Source organism: Ambystoma mexicanum, chromosome 6q (assembly GCF_040938575.1).
Source record: "Ambystoma mexicanum isolate Mex_15411 chromosome 6q, UKY_AmexF1_1, whole genome shotgun sequence".
Taxonomy (NCBI): domain Eukaryota; kingdom Metazoa; phylum Chordata; class Amphibia; order Caudata; family Ambystomatidae; genus Ambystoma; species Ambystoma mexicanum.
The window spans coordinates 249760772-249780945 of NC_090937.1; the positions used below are offsets into that span (position 1 = coordinate 249760772).

The 20174-nt window shown below is 41.0% G+C and overlaps 1 protein-coding gene across 1 annotated transcript in view; it reads right to left on the reverse strand.

The window, feature by feature from the left end:
* Nucleotides 1-20174, reverse strand: part of DAPP1 (dual adaptor of phosphotyrosine and 3-phosphoinositides 1) — a 245649-nt gene that overhangs the window by 50360 nt on the left and 175115 nt on the right. Inside the window, exons 3-6 of the mRNA XM_069630719.1 lie at nt 16264-16397; nt 12630-12760; nt 9263-9310; nt 5556-5618 (exon numbers count right to left, since the gene is read on the reverse strand). Of these exons, the coding sequence (XP_069486820.1) occupies nt 5556-5618; nt 9263-9310; nt 12630-12760; nt 16264-16397 (376 nt within the window). The remainder of the gene's footprint in view (nt 1-5555; nt 5619-9262; nt 9311-12629; nt 12761-16263; nt 16398-20174) is intronic.

Sequence of the window (20174 nt, forward strand, 5' to 3'; positions counted from 1 at the left end):
ACTGAAATCTCTGCACTGGCTCCCAGTGGCTTCGAGGATTACATTCAAAATCCTCTGCATTGTATGCAAGGCCTTCTGGGATCTGGGGCCGAAATACCTTCAACTATCTCTTCCTAAATAACTTCCTTCTCGAGCCCTTCGCTCATCTGCCGCCAACTCCCTCAGGGTCAGTCGCTTCTCCAAGCAACAAGTTGGTGGCAGATCACCATCTTCGGCAGGGGCCTCTCTGGAACAGTCTTCCTGCCTCCCTGAAACTCGAGGAGAACCACCCCCGGTTCCGGAAACACCGCAAAACCTTCCTCTTTGCTTCTGCTTTCTCTCCTCCCGTCCCTTGCTGAACTCCTGACTGAAATTGCACTGGTTACCTGGCCACCCTTCTGATCTCTGGCCCAGGCCCTGTCAACTGCCCACCTGCACTGCCTCCCTGGCAACCTCTGCACTTGGAGACTGTTTTCTGTATCCCTTCAGTCCCCTTTCCAGCACTTTGTCCGCACTTCCTTGCACTTGCTTTTTTTTTTAATGTGTTTTTATTATATATCTCATTTATTCCACTTCCCATGTACTGCACTTTCCCCTTTCCCCCTTTGCACTCTTCCTTTCCCATGCATTTGCGCGATCTGAATGACACCTGGCCTAGTAAGTTCATTGTCTGTCCTCCTCCCCCCCCCCTCTTGCCTCGTCTCGTCGTGCCTTGAAACACTTGTGTATAGGCGCGTTATAAATGCCATATCATACAGAAGTTGGGAGTAAAGTTTACTTTAGGCAAGTAAAAAAAAATACATTTAGTTTTAAAAAACATATGTATTTGTATTGGAAGACATTTTCTTTGTGCCCTGCAGTAATTACCACAAATGTAAAGATTGCTTTGATCTTTAATGTCACTCGCCAGTTTATATAATAGTAAAGCGACTGTTAGTGGCGTGACCTGCTGATGCCTCTAGGCTGAACATATAAACAAAAGCAGTGCAGACAGCACCAAGTTACAGTCACTTGCACATGTTCGATTTGTTGGGAGTATTTGGCTACCTTTAGGGAGTACACTAGGCAGAAGCGCTGCTTATATGGTAGTCTGATCTCCCCAAGCATTATAACCGAGATCGTAGTTGTACATTGTGTCAAGATACCCTCTGCAGTAGAGAGAAAACTGTGATCCAGAGGATTTGCTCCAGAAGTATCACTCATTACCACATTTTGGCTATTTAGAATTTGCTCCGGGCCCTGCGAGTGCATTCGAGCCAAAGGGAGATACAGACCAAAAATAGACTTGTACTTTTGCAATTCATATTTCACAGAAATTAATGAATGGTGAAGTTTCTAACGGGTATGGCATATTATGCCTGCATTTACCCCTTGACTGCCCTTAGAAAGTATGTCAACATCTGAAACAAAACTGTTCCAATTTGCCCCTGTATATAAATCCATAATTGGGGAAGAAGTGGCACACCTTGTGTCGCCCAAGTCCCAGGTCTGTGGCCAAAACCTTTTTACTGCAGTAGTCAGGGTCCCCTGGAGGGTCAACAGTCAAAAGGTTGATAGAGAGGACTAAGACACTGAACCACATCCCAGCTCTTTTCTCTAGATCATCCGTATGAGATGATAATATCAGCACAAAAATTATGAAATTCTTATTGCAGAAATGTCCATCATTTCCTGTAATCTGGAATGGATGAGGAAGAGATTGAATATTTTGGATTGTGGACAGGTCTCAACATTTGAAGAATCAATTATATGAACCATCACATTATTATGATGTTTGTGTAAATGTAAGAAGACAATTGTCTCATATCGTCATGGAAATGTTGCCACTCCCCTACCATCTCCCATTTCTTACTCGAAGAGTCCTGATAAGCTGAAGTGCACTCTTTGATTAGCCACACTGATGTATACGAGAATGTTTCTGGCAGTGGTAGTGCATATAGCTGACCATGTGCTCAATAAAGTATCATCAGTTTGGTATCTGATTTTTACAAAGAAATGTTATTTCCTGTACAGAACAAGAAATCTATTTTGTTAGTGTTCATCTAATAGGAAGGATCCCTTATTGGCTGATGTGCGACATCCTAACTGCCCAGTACGAAAAGGGAAACTTGGCGAAGCCAGACCACCTCCGATATATGGTAATTGGTTTAGTATACACAAGTGAACATTTGAACGCATTGGTGTTAAGACGATTGATTTATGTAGATTTAATCGGTATCCAGATATATCGCCATTATCCCAAACAAGCAAATCAATTTCCTCCACTGCCTGCCCGAGATTAGTGATGCAAATCACAATGTCATCGGCATACACAAGCGCCTTGACAGAGCGATTATGAATTGCAAAAAGCGCAATGTGTACATTGCCTTCTCATTTTTTAATTATTCAAACTTTATCAATGTGTAAACAATAAGTATTAGAGCCTTCAAGGGAGCAGTGAACACCAAGGTACTTCAGAGGAACACCTACAGTAATAGTTTCTACTACATCAATGAAACACATGGGTGGTGTCTCCCCCACAATGACTAAATGTGCAATAGCAGATGGCCCCTTTTGAAAATGGCCACCCAGGCAGGTGTAAAGAATGGTTAGTACAATAATGGTATCTACTGCTCCCCTTGTCAATGAAGAGCATTATCATCACAGAACAGCGACTTGATTTTGACCTATTTATGGAAATGCGAAAGCTTCCTTAAAGAATGATCAGCACCTTTTACGAGACAAGATGGAAACATTCCTCTGCAATTAACAGGTTGTGCTCCAATTGTTGTTTCACAAAAGCTTTTACTTGAAGATAATGTCATGAATGTATTTCAGTTGCTACAATTTACTCCATTATTGCAAAAGAGCGAACAGATAACTTTTTCCATACATCACCAGATGTTCAAACCTTTCCCACTCACCTTTCTAATAGCACCAGATGAAAAAATGCATTTGATAGTTGTGTGTGCGTCATAGCGGGTTATGAAGACACTGTTAAGTTATACCAAGATATTTTGCGATAGCTTTCCCAAAGTGGACCGAAAACTGAATCAGTGTATGCAAGTCCTTTAAAAATGTAGGATTTAAGAACCTAAAAAGAAGATCTAGTATGCCAAGGTGTGGCAGACATGCTAGTAACAGAAGTAATGCTTTATTGATTACAAGTGAAGAAAAGGAAAAAAGAGGAACATGCTATTGCATGATTCAAAACAATTTACCTTGAAACATGATGCTGATGTTTTTGAATGGTCTTATTTTATTTCATATATTTTCCACATTCCTCATAGTTTTTTCCTCTACACGTACTTCACTTTAAACACAGCTTTCCCAGGAGGAGTAGATCTTAATTTCATATGGAGATAAAAGCAGAGGTTTGTTCTAATCCCCTAATAGGGAGAATTGTCTTATTCTAAGATGACAGGAGCAAAGAAGTTGAAAGGAAGGTGTTGGAAAAGGGAAAGATTAGGAGAGTGGAGGAAGTAGGGAAGAGGAGGGAAAGGAAGGTGATGGAGGATGGCCAGAAAAGAATGAGGAAGACAGTAAAGGAGAGCAAGAGCAGGAGGAAATCATTGGAGGAGGATTGATGAAGGTGTCTGAGGAGGAAAGTGTTCTAGTGAAATGTGCCAGTATTGGGCAAGCCAAGTGGGCCAATAACTAGTGTCTGGGAGGCATATAGATGGATCAAAGGGGCCTCTGCTGGGGTAAAAGCCAGTGTATCAGAGCAGAGAATTCAGAGCCTTGTGAACCGGGGCATAAAGACTAGTAGGGGAAAAGTCCAAGTCCAAGAAAAACAGAGAGGGAGAAACGAGAACAATCCTGGGCTAGCCGGGAAGCATAATTCATTCTGGTGGGGCATGATTTTTCTAATGTAACGAGAACAAAGGGACCCATTATAGGACCCGAATCATTCATTGGCTGAGAGGCCTGCTAGCATCATGAGTGCCATTACCCCAGACACAAAACTAAGGCTGGAATTCTATAGGAGACCATGCACCATTTAAAAATGAAATAGCATTTGCAATCAAAACTATTTTGGCTCATAACTCTGGAATCATTCCAGGTAAAAACATGGGACTGGGCTTGTTTTGAAGCCAAGAGGATCCTCTTCAATGTTACACCAGAACACCTTCTCTACCACTTCAAATAATTAATAAAATGATGAATATTCATAAAATTATGAAAATGAAGAGAACAAATGTATGCTGCACATGCAGACTTGTGTCTCGGAAAAGGGTAATACAGCAACCCATATAATATTAATGCAGCAGGTTGCTTCCAGAAATTATAGAACATAAGTGATTCTGCAATACATATTTTAAAAGAGCAGATTGTACTCTGTTGTGAGGATGATGGTAGGAATGTTTTTATTCTAGTTCCATGCATTGTAGGATGAGGGTTCGGGGTTGGGGCAGTTGTTGCACATGGGCATCTCAAGCTTTGAGGGCTTACCTGACTGCTGTATACTGAGGTCTCTATGTCTCGCATCCATGTTCAAATAAAGGTTTTGTAGAAAAAAAAGAGCAGATTGGGCCCCCACATTTTTGGGTCAGAACTACAGAAATTATAATCATCCAATGGGGGTATATTCAATTGGGGTGTCTGGCTATGAGGCACGCCAGTAGAAAGATAAGGACAGTGACATAGTGTGGCATAATTATGACATAGTAATGGAAATGTTTCAGACTTTAAAAAAGTGCGAGCACAAAATGTTTCAGACTTTAAAAAAGTGCGAGCACATAGGGGATAGGATTCCAACATTGAACAAATCTACAGGAAAGACCACCACCTGATTATGGATGAAGGAGAGTGATCAACTTAAGGGCCGCAGAAAGAAGATTTCCTGTTCCGGCGGACGAGTCCTGTCCAAAAGCGAACCGGCAGACTGGGAGAGGACCAATCTAAACGGCTAGGCTGCTCCTAAAACTGAAACCATCTTGTCAAAAGTGAACAGGACATTTCTCCAAATGAAATGTTATATCCGCTCAATAACTGAATATATCCAGAAAGGGGGTGGTAAGGAAGATTATCAAAATACATTGATTTAAATACGAAATGTATAATGACAGCTCATCTAGATATCACTTCTGTTCCGACTGCATGCAAACAACAATTATAATCTCATTAAATTGTAGCCAAAGAGTTTTCGCAGAAGAAATTAACATTAGTCTGTGGTATGGAGACGTCTATACCAGTGCCTCATATATTTGATAATGTGTGTTCTGTGAAAAACGTAGCAAGCTGATAAGGAATGGGAAATGAGAAGGTGTTTATGCCCGTTTCTTGCATTGTGGGATTGGACAGTACATTAGGGGGCATTATAATGGGGTTTACACTTAATGAGCAAGCAAAATATCAATATAGTAATCAAAATATATCATACATAGGCAGCAACACAGCTGGTGAGTCATGATATCTGGATTCATGGAAATTTGAAATAAGAAAAGAAGGTTTATACAAATTGGTTGAGTGTGGGGGCAAGAATATTCCCAGCTGGCAAACAACTCATAAATCGTGCCGTTATAAAAATACAAAAAGGGGGCAAGCACAGCAATTTTACAGTTAACATGCCTTTACTGTGCATTGTTTCAACTTACCAATTGATCTTTAAAATATTTAAGCTCATTCCGATGTAAAATAAACCACCGCGTTTTCCAAGTCTGAAAGGATGGCAAAAAACAAAAAAAAAAAAAAACTGTAAGAAACAGTGTACGTTTACAACCAAGCAACCTATTGGATGGAAATCATGCCTATGCTAATGTCTTTGTTTCATCCTTGCAGATCTAGGGGTATCGGGATACATTTACGCTACCAGATGCTGATAAACTGATGTCTTTGATATATAACACAAAAGCCACCTATTTTGATGGTGACCTTTATCCCACAATTAAAGAGGTTTAAATGATGGTGGCTCATGCCTATTAGTTCTGCTTGATTTGTTGGTAGCTTTTGCAAATGTTGATCAGGAGTTTCTTATTGAGATCTTGTCCCACAGATTGGGGGAATCAAGGGACAGGTTCTACTGTGGTTCCGTTCTTTTTATTGAATGCAAGACAACAGAAAATAACTATTTTTCAGCACTGTTCAGATCCATCTCCAGTACCCTATGGAGTTCCTCAAGAGGCAATTGTTTCACCCATCCTGTTTAATTTATACATGGAACCTTCGGGTAAATTGGCATTGAAGCATGAAGTTAAAATGCATCAATGTGTGGATGATACGCAACTTTATCTTAGAATCTCTTCTGAAGGAGATATGTTGCGACTCTGAATGCCTTTTATACATTGCAGATTGGATGGCTTCTCACTTTTTTAAATTAAATCTGGTCAAGATTTTATTTCTTCTATCATCACACATTTCCTGTTTTTCACAACTTTCCAACTGGTTTACTAATGCTAATATTCGTGGTGCCTCTATTGCTTTTTCTCTGGTGGTGAACTCCATCTATAATACCACCCATTAATACTCTGATAAAATCAACACATTTTTATCTTTTAACTATCTGTAAAATCAATTCTCTCTGCAGCCCTTTTGGGTGTTGGTACAATCTTTGGTCCTATCTCAAATTTCGCACTAAGTTAGTCTTCCCCAATCTTCACTTGTCCCTTTCAATGTGGTTTTTAATTCTGCCGCCTGCCTCGTTCAGGGCATTTCTCCCAATTAAAAAAAAAATCTACATTGGCTTCCAATAAAATTGAGGATTGCGTTAAAATTTAGTGTGTATTGTGTACAAAGCCATTTATTTTCAGACTCCTTCATATTTGGCTAAAAGATTGAAGATCTGAGGGGCGTCTAGAAGTCTGCTATGGAATCTTGCTTTTAACTAATGTTTAGCTGTTTACGAGACTATTATTTTAATTAATTGCTCTTATTTATTTTTATTGTAAATCTTTAAGTTATGCACATTGTATTGTTCTATGATTTGATTTGTACATATTTTTAGTCTGCACAGTGCTCTGATGCAAGTGTGCCTGGTATTTGGCGATTTATAAAAATCGCAAAAACATTCATACTCTGCAACCCCTTTTATTGACCGGTGACGAGGCCCCACACAAAAACCAAGTGGTTGTTAAGCCAGAGCGGTTGGCTCTGTGTGTGGAACCCCCAACTTGGGTTTGAGAGGGTGCAACCACCCTTCTCCTGGGCATGGTAAGGAGTGTCTTCTATTACTACACCCAATGTGTGGGAGGCTCAAAAGATCCTGGAACTATTTGATTACTCATGATGCTCGCTACAGTGGAGTGAAAGGGTATGGTTCACCTTCATCCTGTGGCAGAAATTGAACACCACCCTTGAATGGCGATTATTCCATACCTCCCTCATGGTTGCGTTTGCACTAATAGATATCCTGCAAGGAGAGCAAGAACCAGGAAAGTGTGCATTCCCCAATTTACATGGTATATTCCTCACAGAAAATCAGACAACCCTCAGAGTTCCTTTTGGAATGCGGTGAGAGTAGATGTCCACATCCTATAATAAAGGTCTAATTGAGTAGCTCAGCATATGGTTTATACAGTACAGTCCTGGGAGTCCAACAGTGATGCACAATCCAACATTCTTTCCTGTATATTTTGGCCTGTGTTTATTGTCGGTCCTCTTGCGTAATGGTACAAAGTTTTGCTTTTTATGTACTGGGCTTTCTTATGTTCCATTTCACAGATAATGTGGCCTAGCAGTACAGGCTAGCTCCTCACTTTAGAGGCCAACACTAATAATTGTTTACACATCGGCAGCCTTATTCTGCAATGGCACTGACAATTTAAAAACAATGTAATGCAATGCTACCCTTGGGAATTTACAATGGTTAAAAGTATTGGTTCGCATATTTCCATCCAGCAACTTTTGCTTTTCAATGTGAGCACGTCTAAATGTCAGTGGCTATACCTGGCTATCGTCTTATAACAGGCGGAATCTACAAACAAACCGTCACAACACTAGAATGGGCAGGCTTGGAACAAGAATTAGGCCCAGACATCAAAGTAGAAGGAACCCAAAATTGGGGATCGCAGTTAGTTCAGGCGGGACTGAGTCCTCTGGGGTAATGTCTAAGACTGATTTACAATTACGGATTATCTAAAAAACGATGGAGTGATACACTTAAGTTACAATGCATGAACACATGCATTTCCGAACTTTGCTGCCTGTTTCTCCAAGTGAATTCTTGTGACCTGCTTCATTTGACACATTAGAAATCTTAACAGAAAAATGCATGCATCATACCTGAAATTAATCTGTCGAGGAACGCTTTAAATGTCTATGTGAATATGTGCAGGTACTCCCATTGTCGTCCTGTTAACAGGTCTACGTTAATGGACAGGAAGTGATGGGCGGGCGCACCAAATCCAAAGATAAAGTATTCTTCCACCTTGGAAGGGAAGAGTATCATTGATCTATATTCCTCCCTGTGGCGTGAGCATACAGCATACTTAAGGACAAGGGGTGTGAACGGTGTTTGTTCCGCTTGTGGAGTTGAACAAGGGAACTTGCCAAATGCGGTAGATGAATGTGTGAAGGGGAATACCAATATCACTGCACAATATCCATTTTGGAAGAGAGTTATTGATTTGAGATCTTTCATTACTAGTTCTATTTTTGGGCAGCAGTAGGGAAAATGTAAGTGAAGGTAATTCTGTAATCTCATTTTCTGCAGACGGAAACCTGATGAGCTTACCGTGTATCAAACCCGTTGAGTGCTTATGTCGAAGAGCAGATTGACTCCCATGATCTCTCCCCGTTGAACGATTTATTTAACACATTTCTATGACTATTGGAAGAATCTCAAACTGTTTATAAAACAATTCTTAAATAATGATGGCTATCCATTGAGAATCAAGAGTGCCTTTGTCACCCTGGAGACGGTGACTGAGTTTGGCCAAGCGAGAGGAGGCACACCAGGGGCAAACTAAACTCACAAAGGCCTTTTTGTTTGCGCAGATCACTTTTTTCACTCACATTTGTAGATGCAACGCAGGCGATGAGACTTTAAGAATGTATTTGTAAATGTTACCAATTGTGCATATGGCTAATGTGCGAGACCAGGTGCAAAATAAAGCTAAGTTTCTCCTTATGCAATTGCTGCTTTGTGCTCTTAACCACTGTAGCATATATGTTTTCACTAGGACAATCTCTAGGGGTAGAAGTCTTGCAGGTAGCTAGGTTCAGGTCCTCGCGCAAAAGAGCAGCCATACCTTCTATTAGCTAGACTTAATCAATTTTTCACATTTTCAAAGACAATCATTAGCATGATAGATGAACATATGCAACCTTTATTAAAAGGCGGCCTTGCATCCGCTTTTCAACCTACCTTAACTCGTCCACCTTGCTTTATAAGATAGCCTTCTTTTGTGCCGAGCTGTGGAGAAGAAAAAGTGATGGAATCAGTCCATGGACCATTACCTGGTGGTATCCAGCCCAGTCATATGGTTTACAATTATTACCATCAATATAACTTGTCCTCTTGAGAACCATCTCCATTTTATGGAAGCACATCAAGACCTTCCCCTTTGCTTCTGCCTTCGCCCCCCCTTCTCCTCTGCTGATCTGTTTCTCTTGGCACTGTGCACCTGGCCACCCTCTGTCCTCTGGGCCCAGGTACCTGCTCACCCTACCTCCCTCCCGCACTGCCTCCGGCCAACCCCTTGCACTGGGGTCTGTATCTGTACCCATACAGTCCCCCACAACCTTTTTCTTTCTGCCACTTACTGGCTGCACCACGATTTATTGCCTTCATTATTTAATTTAATTTTTTATCCGTTTCTCCTCTGCGCTGCACTTTCCATTTATCCGCTCTTTCCATGCACTTTTCCCCCTCTTCCCTTCCCCATGCACTTGCACATTCTCAATGTCACTGGGCCTAGTAAGATCGTTGTTTTGTTCCCCCCTGTTCCCCTCCCTTGACTGGTTGCGCCTTGAAACACTTGTGTATGAGCACAATATAAATAAAATATCAATTCAATTCCTCAACGCATACTCCTGCTCTGTGTGTAGTCTTGTCCATACAACTGACAACCCTTAAAGTTATCCCACTTTATTTACAATCTGGAGCAAGATCATTCCTTTATTGCTGAAGAAAGGGATTTATGACATTTTCCACGGTTTACCATGACCAGCCTCACAATTCCCCCATCCTACTAACCTCCCTTTACTCCCCCATCCTTACAAAATACCACTGTAAAATAGAGAAATGTCCCTTTCCTAAATACAGCAAACGAGGAGAGAGGGGGGGGGGGGGAGATACCGAGGAAACACCATTGATGAACAGCAAGCATTATACTACTGTATATTCTTAGGTTTCATTCATGGTGCTTTGATGTGTATGCTTCCTGATTTCCTCTACCCAGGTTCACACTGCTGCCCGCAGCACAGGGAGATGCCAAGCAGTCATATCACTCACCCATAGTGCCTGGCCCACACTCCCTTGTTGACAAACACCTGCTTTCATAGGCCCGGTTAGATTTCACTGTGTGCGCCTAATGGCATCTGTCAGAAACCCGATTTTGATCACTGCATTGAACTCACGCCAGAACCTTAAGCGGGGACATCGTCTATAAATATTCAGTTGCCACTTGCCACATTGACAGTTGATACTTAAAACAATTTCAACTGTTAACTGAAACCAAAACGTTAGATTCTGGCTGAGCGACGATAGAAAGCTACATGTACTCTAACAGGAGTTTTTGGCAGCAGGGCGTAAGGGTAGTTCTGTGCTGCTTGAGATGCCGCCATTTTGTTTCACCTCAGGAAGTGCCAGATGCGTTGCCCTCCTGGGCATGCCTCACACATGTTGCACTATGCCAGGCAGTAAGAGCATGCCACTTTCATAAGATTCTGCTCTGAAGCATGGGCTCCCCAAGAGCCCCATCCCCTTACTCTCCAAATGTTAGACACTGGAAACATCGTCGGATTAAACACGACTAAGCAATGTCTCAACATAGCAGGCAAGTACATGTTACACTCTTGGGCTAGGTCTGAACTGGTAGGTGCTAATAAACATCCAGCATTAAACAGATAAAATAAGAATAGCCCTGCCTGCACTGGATAGCTCAGGGGCAACGCGTTTGTCTTGGAAGCAAGACAATGCGGCGCAACAGGTTCGAATCACGATCCCGCGCTTAGAAACCACTAGTATTAAGCGCATTATAAACTAACGATAATGAAATAAATAAAGACTGCCCTCGCGACACTACAGTCTAAAACATGTGCAGCAACATTTTAAGCGCCTAAATGTTCTGACCCCAAGCACATGCTGTAGATTTTCTCGATAACGTTGCCAATAGGGTGTTTTAAGGCTCAGCAGTGTGAACACATCCGCTTCAAGGTCTCTAGAAGGTTTTGCTAGCCCTGTGGGTTCTGACCAGTGTAGATATAAAGTGGAGCATTCACCCACACTAGAAGGCCTGGTAGCCCCATGAAGATCGATCTTCAGTATTTTAGCACGCAAGGACAGAGGCGTAGACAGGGTAAGCTCTAAACGGGCAAGGCCCACAAAGAAATCTGTAAATGCCCTCTCAGAAGCACTGTGTGCTTTTACAGCTGTTAATGTCACTGCAGTGAGCCCAGCTACCTTGGCTTCAGGTCCCACTAGTTAGACAAACCTGACTACGCCGCTGTGCAAGGACTTCTTACCCTCCAGAGCATGCCTATACAGTTCTGTAACACACCAGGGGAAAGATCATTTTGAACTTGTGTTCCAGGGGTATGCTGATATTCACAGACAGATATGGTACCGCCACTCTGCTGATAAACATATGGCCCTAATATTTTGTGATTAGCATACATGTTCAGAGGCACCCTAGAGAAGGCCTTTTTTGAATCCATTAATATATGTGGGGAACATACTATGAGCATCCTCGTGGTACCATACGTAACTGCATCACTACCCCTCGGGGCATGTTTATTGGCACTTTAGGGATGGCTCAGTGAATACCCGACTACCACTATGGTACATGTTAGAGGTACCCTGTGGTGCCTTATGTTATACTCAATATCAGTGGTTTACATGTTTATCAGCACCTTGGGGGTACAAGGTCCTTACATCAATGCCCCTTTGGCACGCACACACTCATTAACACCTTGGGAGCGCCTTGAAACACTGGTGTATAGGCGCGTTATAAATGCCATATCATATCTGATAACCCTGATACCCATAGGTTACACGCTGTTCAGGGATATCCTGTGGGTGCTTTATGTATCAGCGGGTTGTATTTTTATTAACAACCTGCGGTACCATAAGAGTACACATCAATGCCCCTGAGGCACGTATTCATTATCACTCTCGGGTTCACTCTGTGAATAAACAAACACACATGCAAGTAAAATGCAGGCTTCTCTATATGAGTTTCTGCATAAAAGCCCCACAAGAGTGTGGGTAACTAGTACCCCTGTGGTACAGTGCACCTTCTGGGTTTATTTAACTTTCCTGCAAGGGTTGGTTGTGGTGCAATGGAGGATTGAATCGAAGTTCTAGTCCTAGTGTGTTTGGAGAGTTTTAAACTTCTACATGTATGATGAAATATTATGGTTGCTGAATTTCATAAAACCTGAAGCTGTGCATGCATCATGTTGACTAGCGCTTCATTTCTCCAGGTGGTTGTCGGTGAGGTTACTTTACTGCTAAACCAGTAAGAAACAGGTCTGAATTATGGAATGTAATGATCTCAGGGGGAACTTACTGAGGTTGCATTGGCCACAAGATCGTCTTCTGTTCTTCCGGTCAGCATGGCTGTGTGAACACGGATGGATTCATAGATTGCAGGCTCTTCAACTATCCTAGGATACGGGTGCTTTAAGACGATGAGTGTGCCTGCAGGAAAGCACACAAACAAACAGCAATGTCAAATCACTTATTATAATGAGATGGCCTATGAATGGGTCCATAAGTCACTTTCCACTATATGCCATCAATGAAGCACAGCAATTCCTGCTGGAACCATATGGGTCAAAAGGAAAGGATGCTACATAGGTTTTGGGAATTTGACCAAGTGAAAGACTTTTGGAGAGAAGCAACAGAGGATGATGTATTGGGAGTTTGTGTTGGACTAGAAACCTGCACTACTAGGGAATTGGTAGACTTCAAGGAAGGAGGGATATGCCACACAGGGCAGGTATCCTGAGAGCAGTGACATGCTCATGAGGGAAATGCTAAGGAATATACACCCATGGTAGACACGTCGTTGGAGGAGATCACCTTATTGGTGGTTCTTAGGCATCATATAGAGCATGTGGGGACTTTGTCACCTATGACAGGGTATTAGGGAATTTTATGGCAATGTGTGGGGGGAAATGACCATTTTCATCCCAATTTGTCTCCTGTGAAAAAGGTCAGAAATATTTTAACATTTTAATTATTGAAGGAAAACTAATGATCTCTGAAAAAGTCAGCTCAGGATTTCATTGTGCACTGAAAAAAATGTAATCAATGTTAAACATGAGAAAATCCATTGTTTAACTAAATATTAATTATAATATGCCCCTTTTACATGGCAGTATAAATATAGGATCACCTTTACACTATGTAAACCGTACGATTTATCGTTTACTATTCTGATAAGACACATGCCTTGATAACCTGAGGATCTTTGCTTGGCGGGTGGATTGGGAAATTTAAGCACATCTAATCCATCCTAGACTACAAGCTACATTGCTTTATATGAGAGGTTTAGCACAGTTATGAACAGAACAATTATTTAACTGTCATTATAAATAAGGACAAGGTAAATAGCACATTTCTGTTACATGGAACAGAATATCCAACGCTTTGCTCACTGTGAACTAAACTGTGAACTTTGGTTCACCTAAACTGTATGATTATGCCAAGATTAGCTTTCCTGAAAACAGTTCCCCCATCATCCATCACTGTGACCAAGATATTAAATAGAGTAATGTCACAACTGGGATTATCCAGGACAAAGACCAGTGTGTAAAATACGCCAAAATGAATTCCAAAGTCAGGATTTCCATGGTCGTACATTTTTAAGGTTATCTGGAAACCCACTCCTGCAAGAGATTAGTGAATGCATGGTCAGTCAGTAATTGTAATTTCAAATAAGCCGATATCTTGAAAAGACCCGGTCTCCCGACCTGGCAGAGCAATTGGGCCTCATGCAGAATGCATCTGCTACACTAAAGTAGCCTATTATAAGGGCTTTTTTGTTCATAACAGCAGATGTTTCTGTAGATATTAAGACCATAGCAACACCTGTAATTCCACCCAAACAGTACAATGTGCACCAAAAATGAATGCATTTGTATTGAACAATTGGAAATACATTATTGGCTCTATTTTTGTTTTATTTTTTTGTTCTACTTAAAAATCAGAGTTTCACATACTTTTGTTTAGAATATTATTTAGAATCTGAACATATTCCAGTCCAATTTTGATTTCACATTCTTTAGGGGGTGGCTGTGTGATAGCTAACACATCCACTTATGACAAAGAGAACTGAAGGGGCCAATTGAAGCAAAGAGGACACTAGTGGGTGTGAGTATATGAAGGGAACCCATTGTAGGCTCTGTCCAATCTAAAGTTGCTATGTCAAAAGTTGCTGTGTCAAAAGTTGCTGCATCAGTGGAGATTGTGGAGTATTTAAACACATATGAACAGTTTTGGGACATCAGAAAAGAAAAAGCCAAGTGGATTGGGGTTCCACCTGGATGTAACTGACCAAATGTTTCTCTGAGAAGACCTTTTCCAATGGGCTGAATGCAGATGCATTTGCCATGTCTGAACCAGATTACCTTCGAGGTATTTTTGGAGTAGGTGGACAGACTGGAAGGAAGAGCCTCTCTTGTGGTGAGGCCAGAAGCAGGTTGAGGACACGGGCCTTTAAAAAACAAACTAGAAGCGAGTACAATAACCCCAGAGTATTTAGACAATATGAATTAAATAAATCCTAGATAGCAAGTAAGAATATTTTAGGAAAATCGGTTTACAAGCTTGGTCACTGAAGGGGGATTGGGTGGATAAATGAAACTTGGATTTAGAAGAGATATCCTAGAATCTATATTTGTGGAGCACAGCCTATTTATCTCTGACAGTAAGACATTATTTATTTGAATGCTTTTCACAGGATCAAGTTATATATGCGTGTGTGAGTGTGGTTGAACAATATTGTTTTCAGATTTGCAGGTATCCACTTCTTGGCCTGTGAAAAACAGTTTCTGTAAAATAATCCCGAGTAGAGTTTTCTGTTCCTTAAGTGGAATAGGAAAGGTTAGTCTCTGCCCCTCATTCGAACAAAATAATGTCAATTTAAATACCCAATATCATTTTTCTAAATAATATTGTACGGAAATAGATTCTGCCTTAAATGGACTCCTAGTACTACATTGGTGGGGACTTTCTGGGCATCTTTCTTTACCGTGGCATGACATTCCTACTGGTGGTTCAGTGGTACAGGAAGCATGAAGAGTATTCTTATATGGTACTGGCCTGGAATTGGTGGGGCCATGCAGGACATTTCTTTTTATTGTGTCAAGGTATTTTCTACTGGGCCTCCAGGATGAAGCAAACATGAGCATTACATTGCATGACAGGACTATAATAGCCTACATTTGTGTAGCCAGTTTGGATTTATGTTTCTACAGTAGCAAGTATGTATTACTGAACATCAAGGGTAAAGCAAACCTAAGTGTTATTACCTGGCTAGAAGGGCCTACATTACTGCAGCCAAACTGGAAATATTTTCTTACTGTGGCATGGCATTTTGTACTGGGAAAGCCAACAGACGTATGTTCTTATATGTTAATACTGCCATATATTGGTGCCCGCTCCATAGACATGCATGGGTACAGCCAGCATGAAGAGTATTTATACAGGCATGTAATGTGGTAAAGGCATCATGCAAATGAGTTGGAAAGGCCCCTTCGCACTTTCAGTGACTTGCATATATTGTATTTATTGCTTGTGCCACCCTACGAAAATCGATCGAAAACTTTTTTGCCCAATTTTTCACACAAATTATGCTGAAAATGCACGATATTTACCCACATGTTCTTCAGGTCCTAAGCTCAGTCACTCCCACATATTCGTAGGGAACCTGTACGCCTCTCCAATTAAAACATTCCCTAGCCATTCACCGGCCCACATTGACCAATCAGTGCTCGTTGTTTAGGTTTATTTATTCCTCATTCTATTTTGTATTATCTACTATCTCTACCTCCAAGAAGCTCTTTGGGACTTACAAGTGCTCTTTCAAAAACATGGAAATGAATATATCTGAGAAAAAAAGATAAAGCATTTTAAATGGAAACAGGAGTGTGCATATACAGTCTATTAATAAACCAAACCACCCATGGCTACTGTACCTGTCTCACTTCCAATCAAAGGTTGATTTGCAAAATGTTTGATGAACTCGGGTAAAGATGAGAACTCGTTGAAGCCAAACTTGTAAGATGATGCAGTCCGCTCTACTTTAAAGTGCTTGACGGAATTCTTTGCTCTACCAAGTCAAAAGGGAGAGTCAGAAATGTATTCCAACTAATTCAGCATACCTTCATTTGATATTCAAAATTGTATTTTATTAATTATGGGTAAGCATCAATGGCTCTAAACTCCTGCCTTGATATCTTTAACTACCAACTGTGAAATGCAGATTGTGGGAGCTTCCATCTTTGACAATAAAAACGTAAACGGGTTACAATAAAAAAATAATTAAAAAGAAATCTGTGTAGAATAGTAGTTGTGCCTGAACTGGACTGCTAGCCGCGGACACACTCCTCCCTTATACTCATTTCTCTTATTGAACACTTGATTCAAAAGGTTATAAACAATGCAGCAGAAAGTGCAGGTGAAAGAAAAGATTGGAAAAATCCAATTCATGCAGCACGATACATTTACAATATTTGTATTGAACATGGATACACTCAATGTTGCTACTACAAGTGAATAAATAAATCCAATGATAGAGAAGATGAGAAGATGAAAAACAAGATTCGAAGGCTAGGGCATAAAGAGATTAACAATATGTGTGCAATTATCAAGTTCAAAGTACATTACAATGCAACTGCTTATGGGCAAACAATTGAATAAGTATGCCTTGCAGTTAGCAGCGGAAGTTGAGGGTTAAGTGAAACAAAAAATAAATTATTGGAGGTGGTGGGATGCAAAAGGAACCTGAACAAAGAGGATACCTGGGCCACCTGCAGTTGATGAGACTTGTTTGATGATTGCAATGATGACTTCATGTGTACAGATATACTCATCTTCTCCTAAACAATGCAAACATGGAAAAGGACTTGGGAGGGAGGTGGATCATACTCTCAGAGTCAAGGGGCATTTAAACAAGGATGTGGTACCCAGTTAATACATGGGCGAAAGCCTGACCCATTTCCATGACATCTGGCTGTTTGTGCATTGGGCCAGAATTTCCTCAGCTGTGAACACTTTGTAAATGTCCCCACTTTCATATGTTGCATTGCACTAAGTAGCTTCAAACTCAAGGGGGAACTAGCATTTTATTGGGAGTTGTTCTTAAAAAGGTAGATTTTTCAATGTAGTTGCTTGAGATTAGGGGTAAACAGCAGCGTTTGGGAATCAATGCTAGGTATGATGCCATTCTAGTTTTCAGGGGGGGCCTCCCTGCCCAGGAGGTATTTTGTAAGCTGCCTTAAAGGCATGAACAGTGGCAATGTTCTCAATGTCATGGTAGGAGTTCCAATGTTAGGGTGCACGACGAATGAATGCGTGAACGCTGGGGGAATAAATTAAAGAATGAGCAGGGATTGGGATTACAGGTTACAAGATGGTGAGGGGAAAAAAAAAGTTGGCCAAGTAGGGGTTGGTCAAAGCCCATGGATGGATTGCAAAATGAGGAGGAGGAATTTGAGGAGTGATCAGTGTTGTATGAAGAGCCATTATGCATGAAGGCAGGAGAATGATGTGGGAGGTTGTAGAGAGTGATTTGCAAAAGCTATGATTTTGTTGGGGGGGGAACCAGTAGGGTGAAAGCCCCACATGCAGTGTAAAGCAGTAGTCGCGTCATCGGAGGACAAGAGTAGAAATCAATGGGAGGAGGTTGGCAGTAGACGAAATGAACATTAGGCAACAAAGTGCCATCCACTGATGGGTGGCAGACAGATTGATAGCTTTCTAGGAAAATAGCTCAGGTGGAATAGGACAATATTTGTGTGTCACAACTGAACAGTTACTGGAGAATCCAAAGTAAGAGATGTGTATACCAAGAGAGTAAGTGAAGAGTCTTATGAGAAGAGGTCCAAGAACAGATCCTTGGGGAACCACTAGTTGGACAGCGTGGGGTGCAGGTGTAAGTGTTACAAGAAATTGGAAAGCATTTGTCCAATATGTAGGAGGCAATCCAGTCAAGGACAGAGACATGGATGCCAACAGCAGAGAGAGAGTACAGACGGGAAGTCTGTTTGGCATGGGCATAAGCGAGATCAGGGAGGGTGCAAATAAACAAGTTTGAAGTGTTGAGGAGTGGCGAGGAAGTTGGAGGCATGAGTGAGTGTTGTTTCTTTTGCATCTCTGGTCTAGAGCTCGGATAGGAGGGTGGTTGAAGAGCCTGTCTCGTGGTAGGTTGTAATACTGTAAAGAATTGCACACGATTTTATCGATTGACTCACCACCATGCAGCCTAAAAAAAAAATAAAAAAAAAAAAAGTACAAAGTAGAAGGAATTTGCTGGACGCTGGGCCCACACTCCCAGTTTCACTTAAATCACTAAACATCACGCAGGTTTATGAAATGCTACCCTAATTCCCTGAGAATATTCGAGCAGCCCAAATATCTTTCAATACCCAAATCTCATTTGGAAGTCCAGGGGTTGCCACAACCAGGTTTCGAGGAAGTGCAGCCAGCACAACTTCCATTCTGTTTGAAAAACATTGTGGCACTCTACGGAATCCAAACTCTGGGTAGCTACTCTTGAATTAGTACAATATGTTTCTAGTTGTAGTCAAAATATTGTTAAATTAGAAAATTATTTCTGAGGTACTTTACGGAATTCTGACATTAAGACTATTTAATCAGATCACATAATGTAAATATAGCATTCATTTCATATAAGTAGCTCTGCCTGTTTTAAATATCTTTACTTATACTAGTAGGCCATGTTCATCTGAATTTAAACTGTGCTTAAAGAATAAGTCTACTTCCAAAGTAGAACTCTGAACCCCTTATTTTGGCACTGTATATTTTAAAGCAGATTATTTTTATCCCATTTTTTTCTTTTACTGTCTGCCAGTAGGTATGTTAAAATGGAACGTATCATGGTTTTACTCTCCAAATATATGGTTTCCTTTATTACAATATTAAAATCATACAAACAATACTAAAATAAGGCTAATATAGCCTAGAGCGCTGCCAATTAACCCTTTCAAGATTTCTATCTAATCGCAAATCTCATACAATGGAGCTCAGCCACATCATCGGCTTCTTCTATCAAATTTGATGTCCCTCAAGAAGCCTTTATATCGACACTCCTTTTTAATTTTTATATGCGCTCACTTTGCACCCTACTGGAAAAACGAGGGGTCTTCTTTACTAACTATGCTGATGACACACAGGTGGTCATCGAGCTTAGAGGGGGATTATCAACAAGACTCCTTAACATTAAAGAACATAGTCAATGGCATTAAAAGTTGGATGTCATCAAATTGGCTCTGCTTAAAAATGGTAGTAAAACTGAGCTTATGCTATTTGGCTCACCCCAAGCCTGTGCTAAATTGGACCCCGAATATGCCAATTTCACCTTGCAAGGCAACAGGATCCCGATCCAACCGAAAGTAAAGACCTTAGGGGGGTCATACTAGAGGCCTCCCTGAATTCAGACGCCCAGGTAGAAAATCTCAGCAAAACTTTGCAATTACCATCTGAGGCTCTTGCGGACCATACAAGCTTTTATCAATAAAAATAATTGTGCGACCATCGCCCGAGCGACGATTATGTCAAGGTTAGACTACTGCAATATATTGCTGTGTGTAGCATTTATGTCTAATCTCAGGACATGTCAGTCGATCCCAAATGACGCCGTCCACATCGCCATGTACATTCCCCAGGAGAGCTCACATCACCAACGCAAGGAGAGAGCTGCACTGAAGTAAAGCACAGAGTTCAAAATGGGTCTAACAATTCATTGCTCCCCCTATGGAAAAAAAATCACCCGATAACCTTAAAAAAAATGATCATGCTCTATAAGCAAGCCAGAGAACTTCGATCTTCCAATCTATCATTATTACAGGGAATAAGAATTAACAGA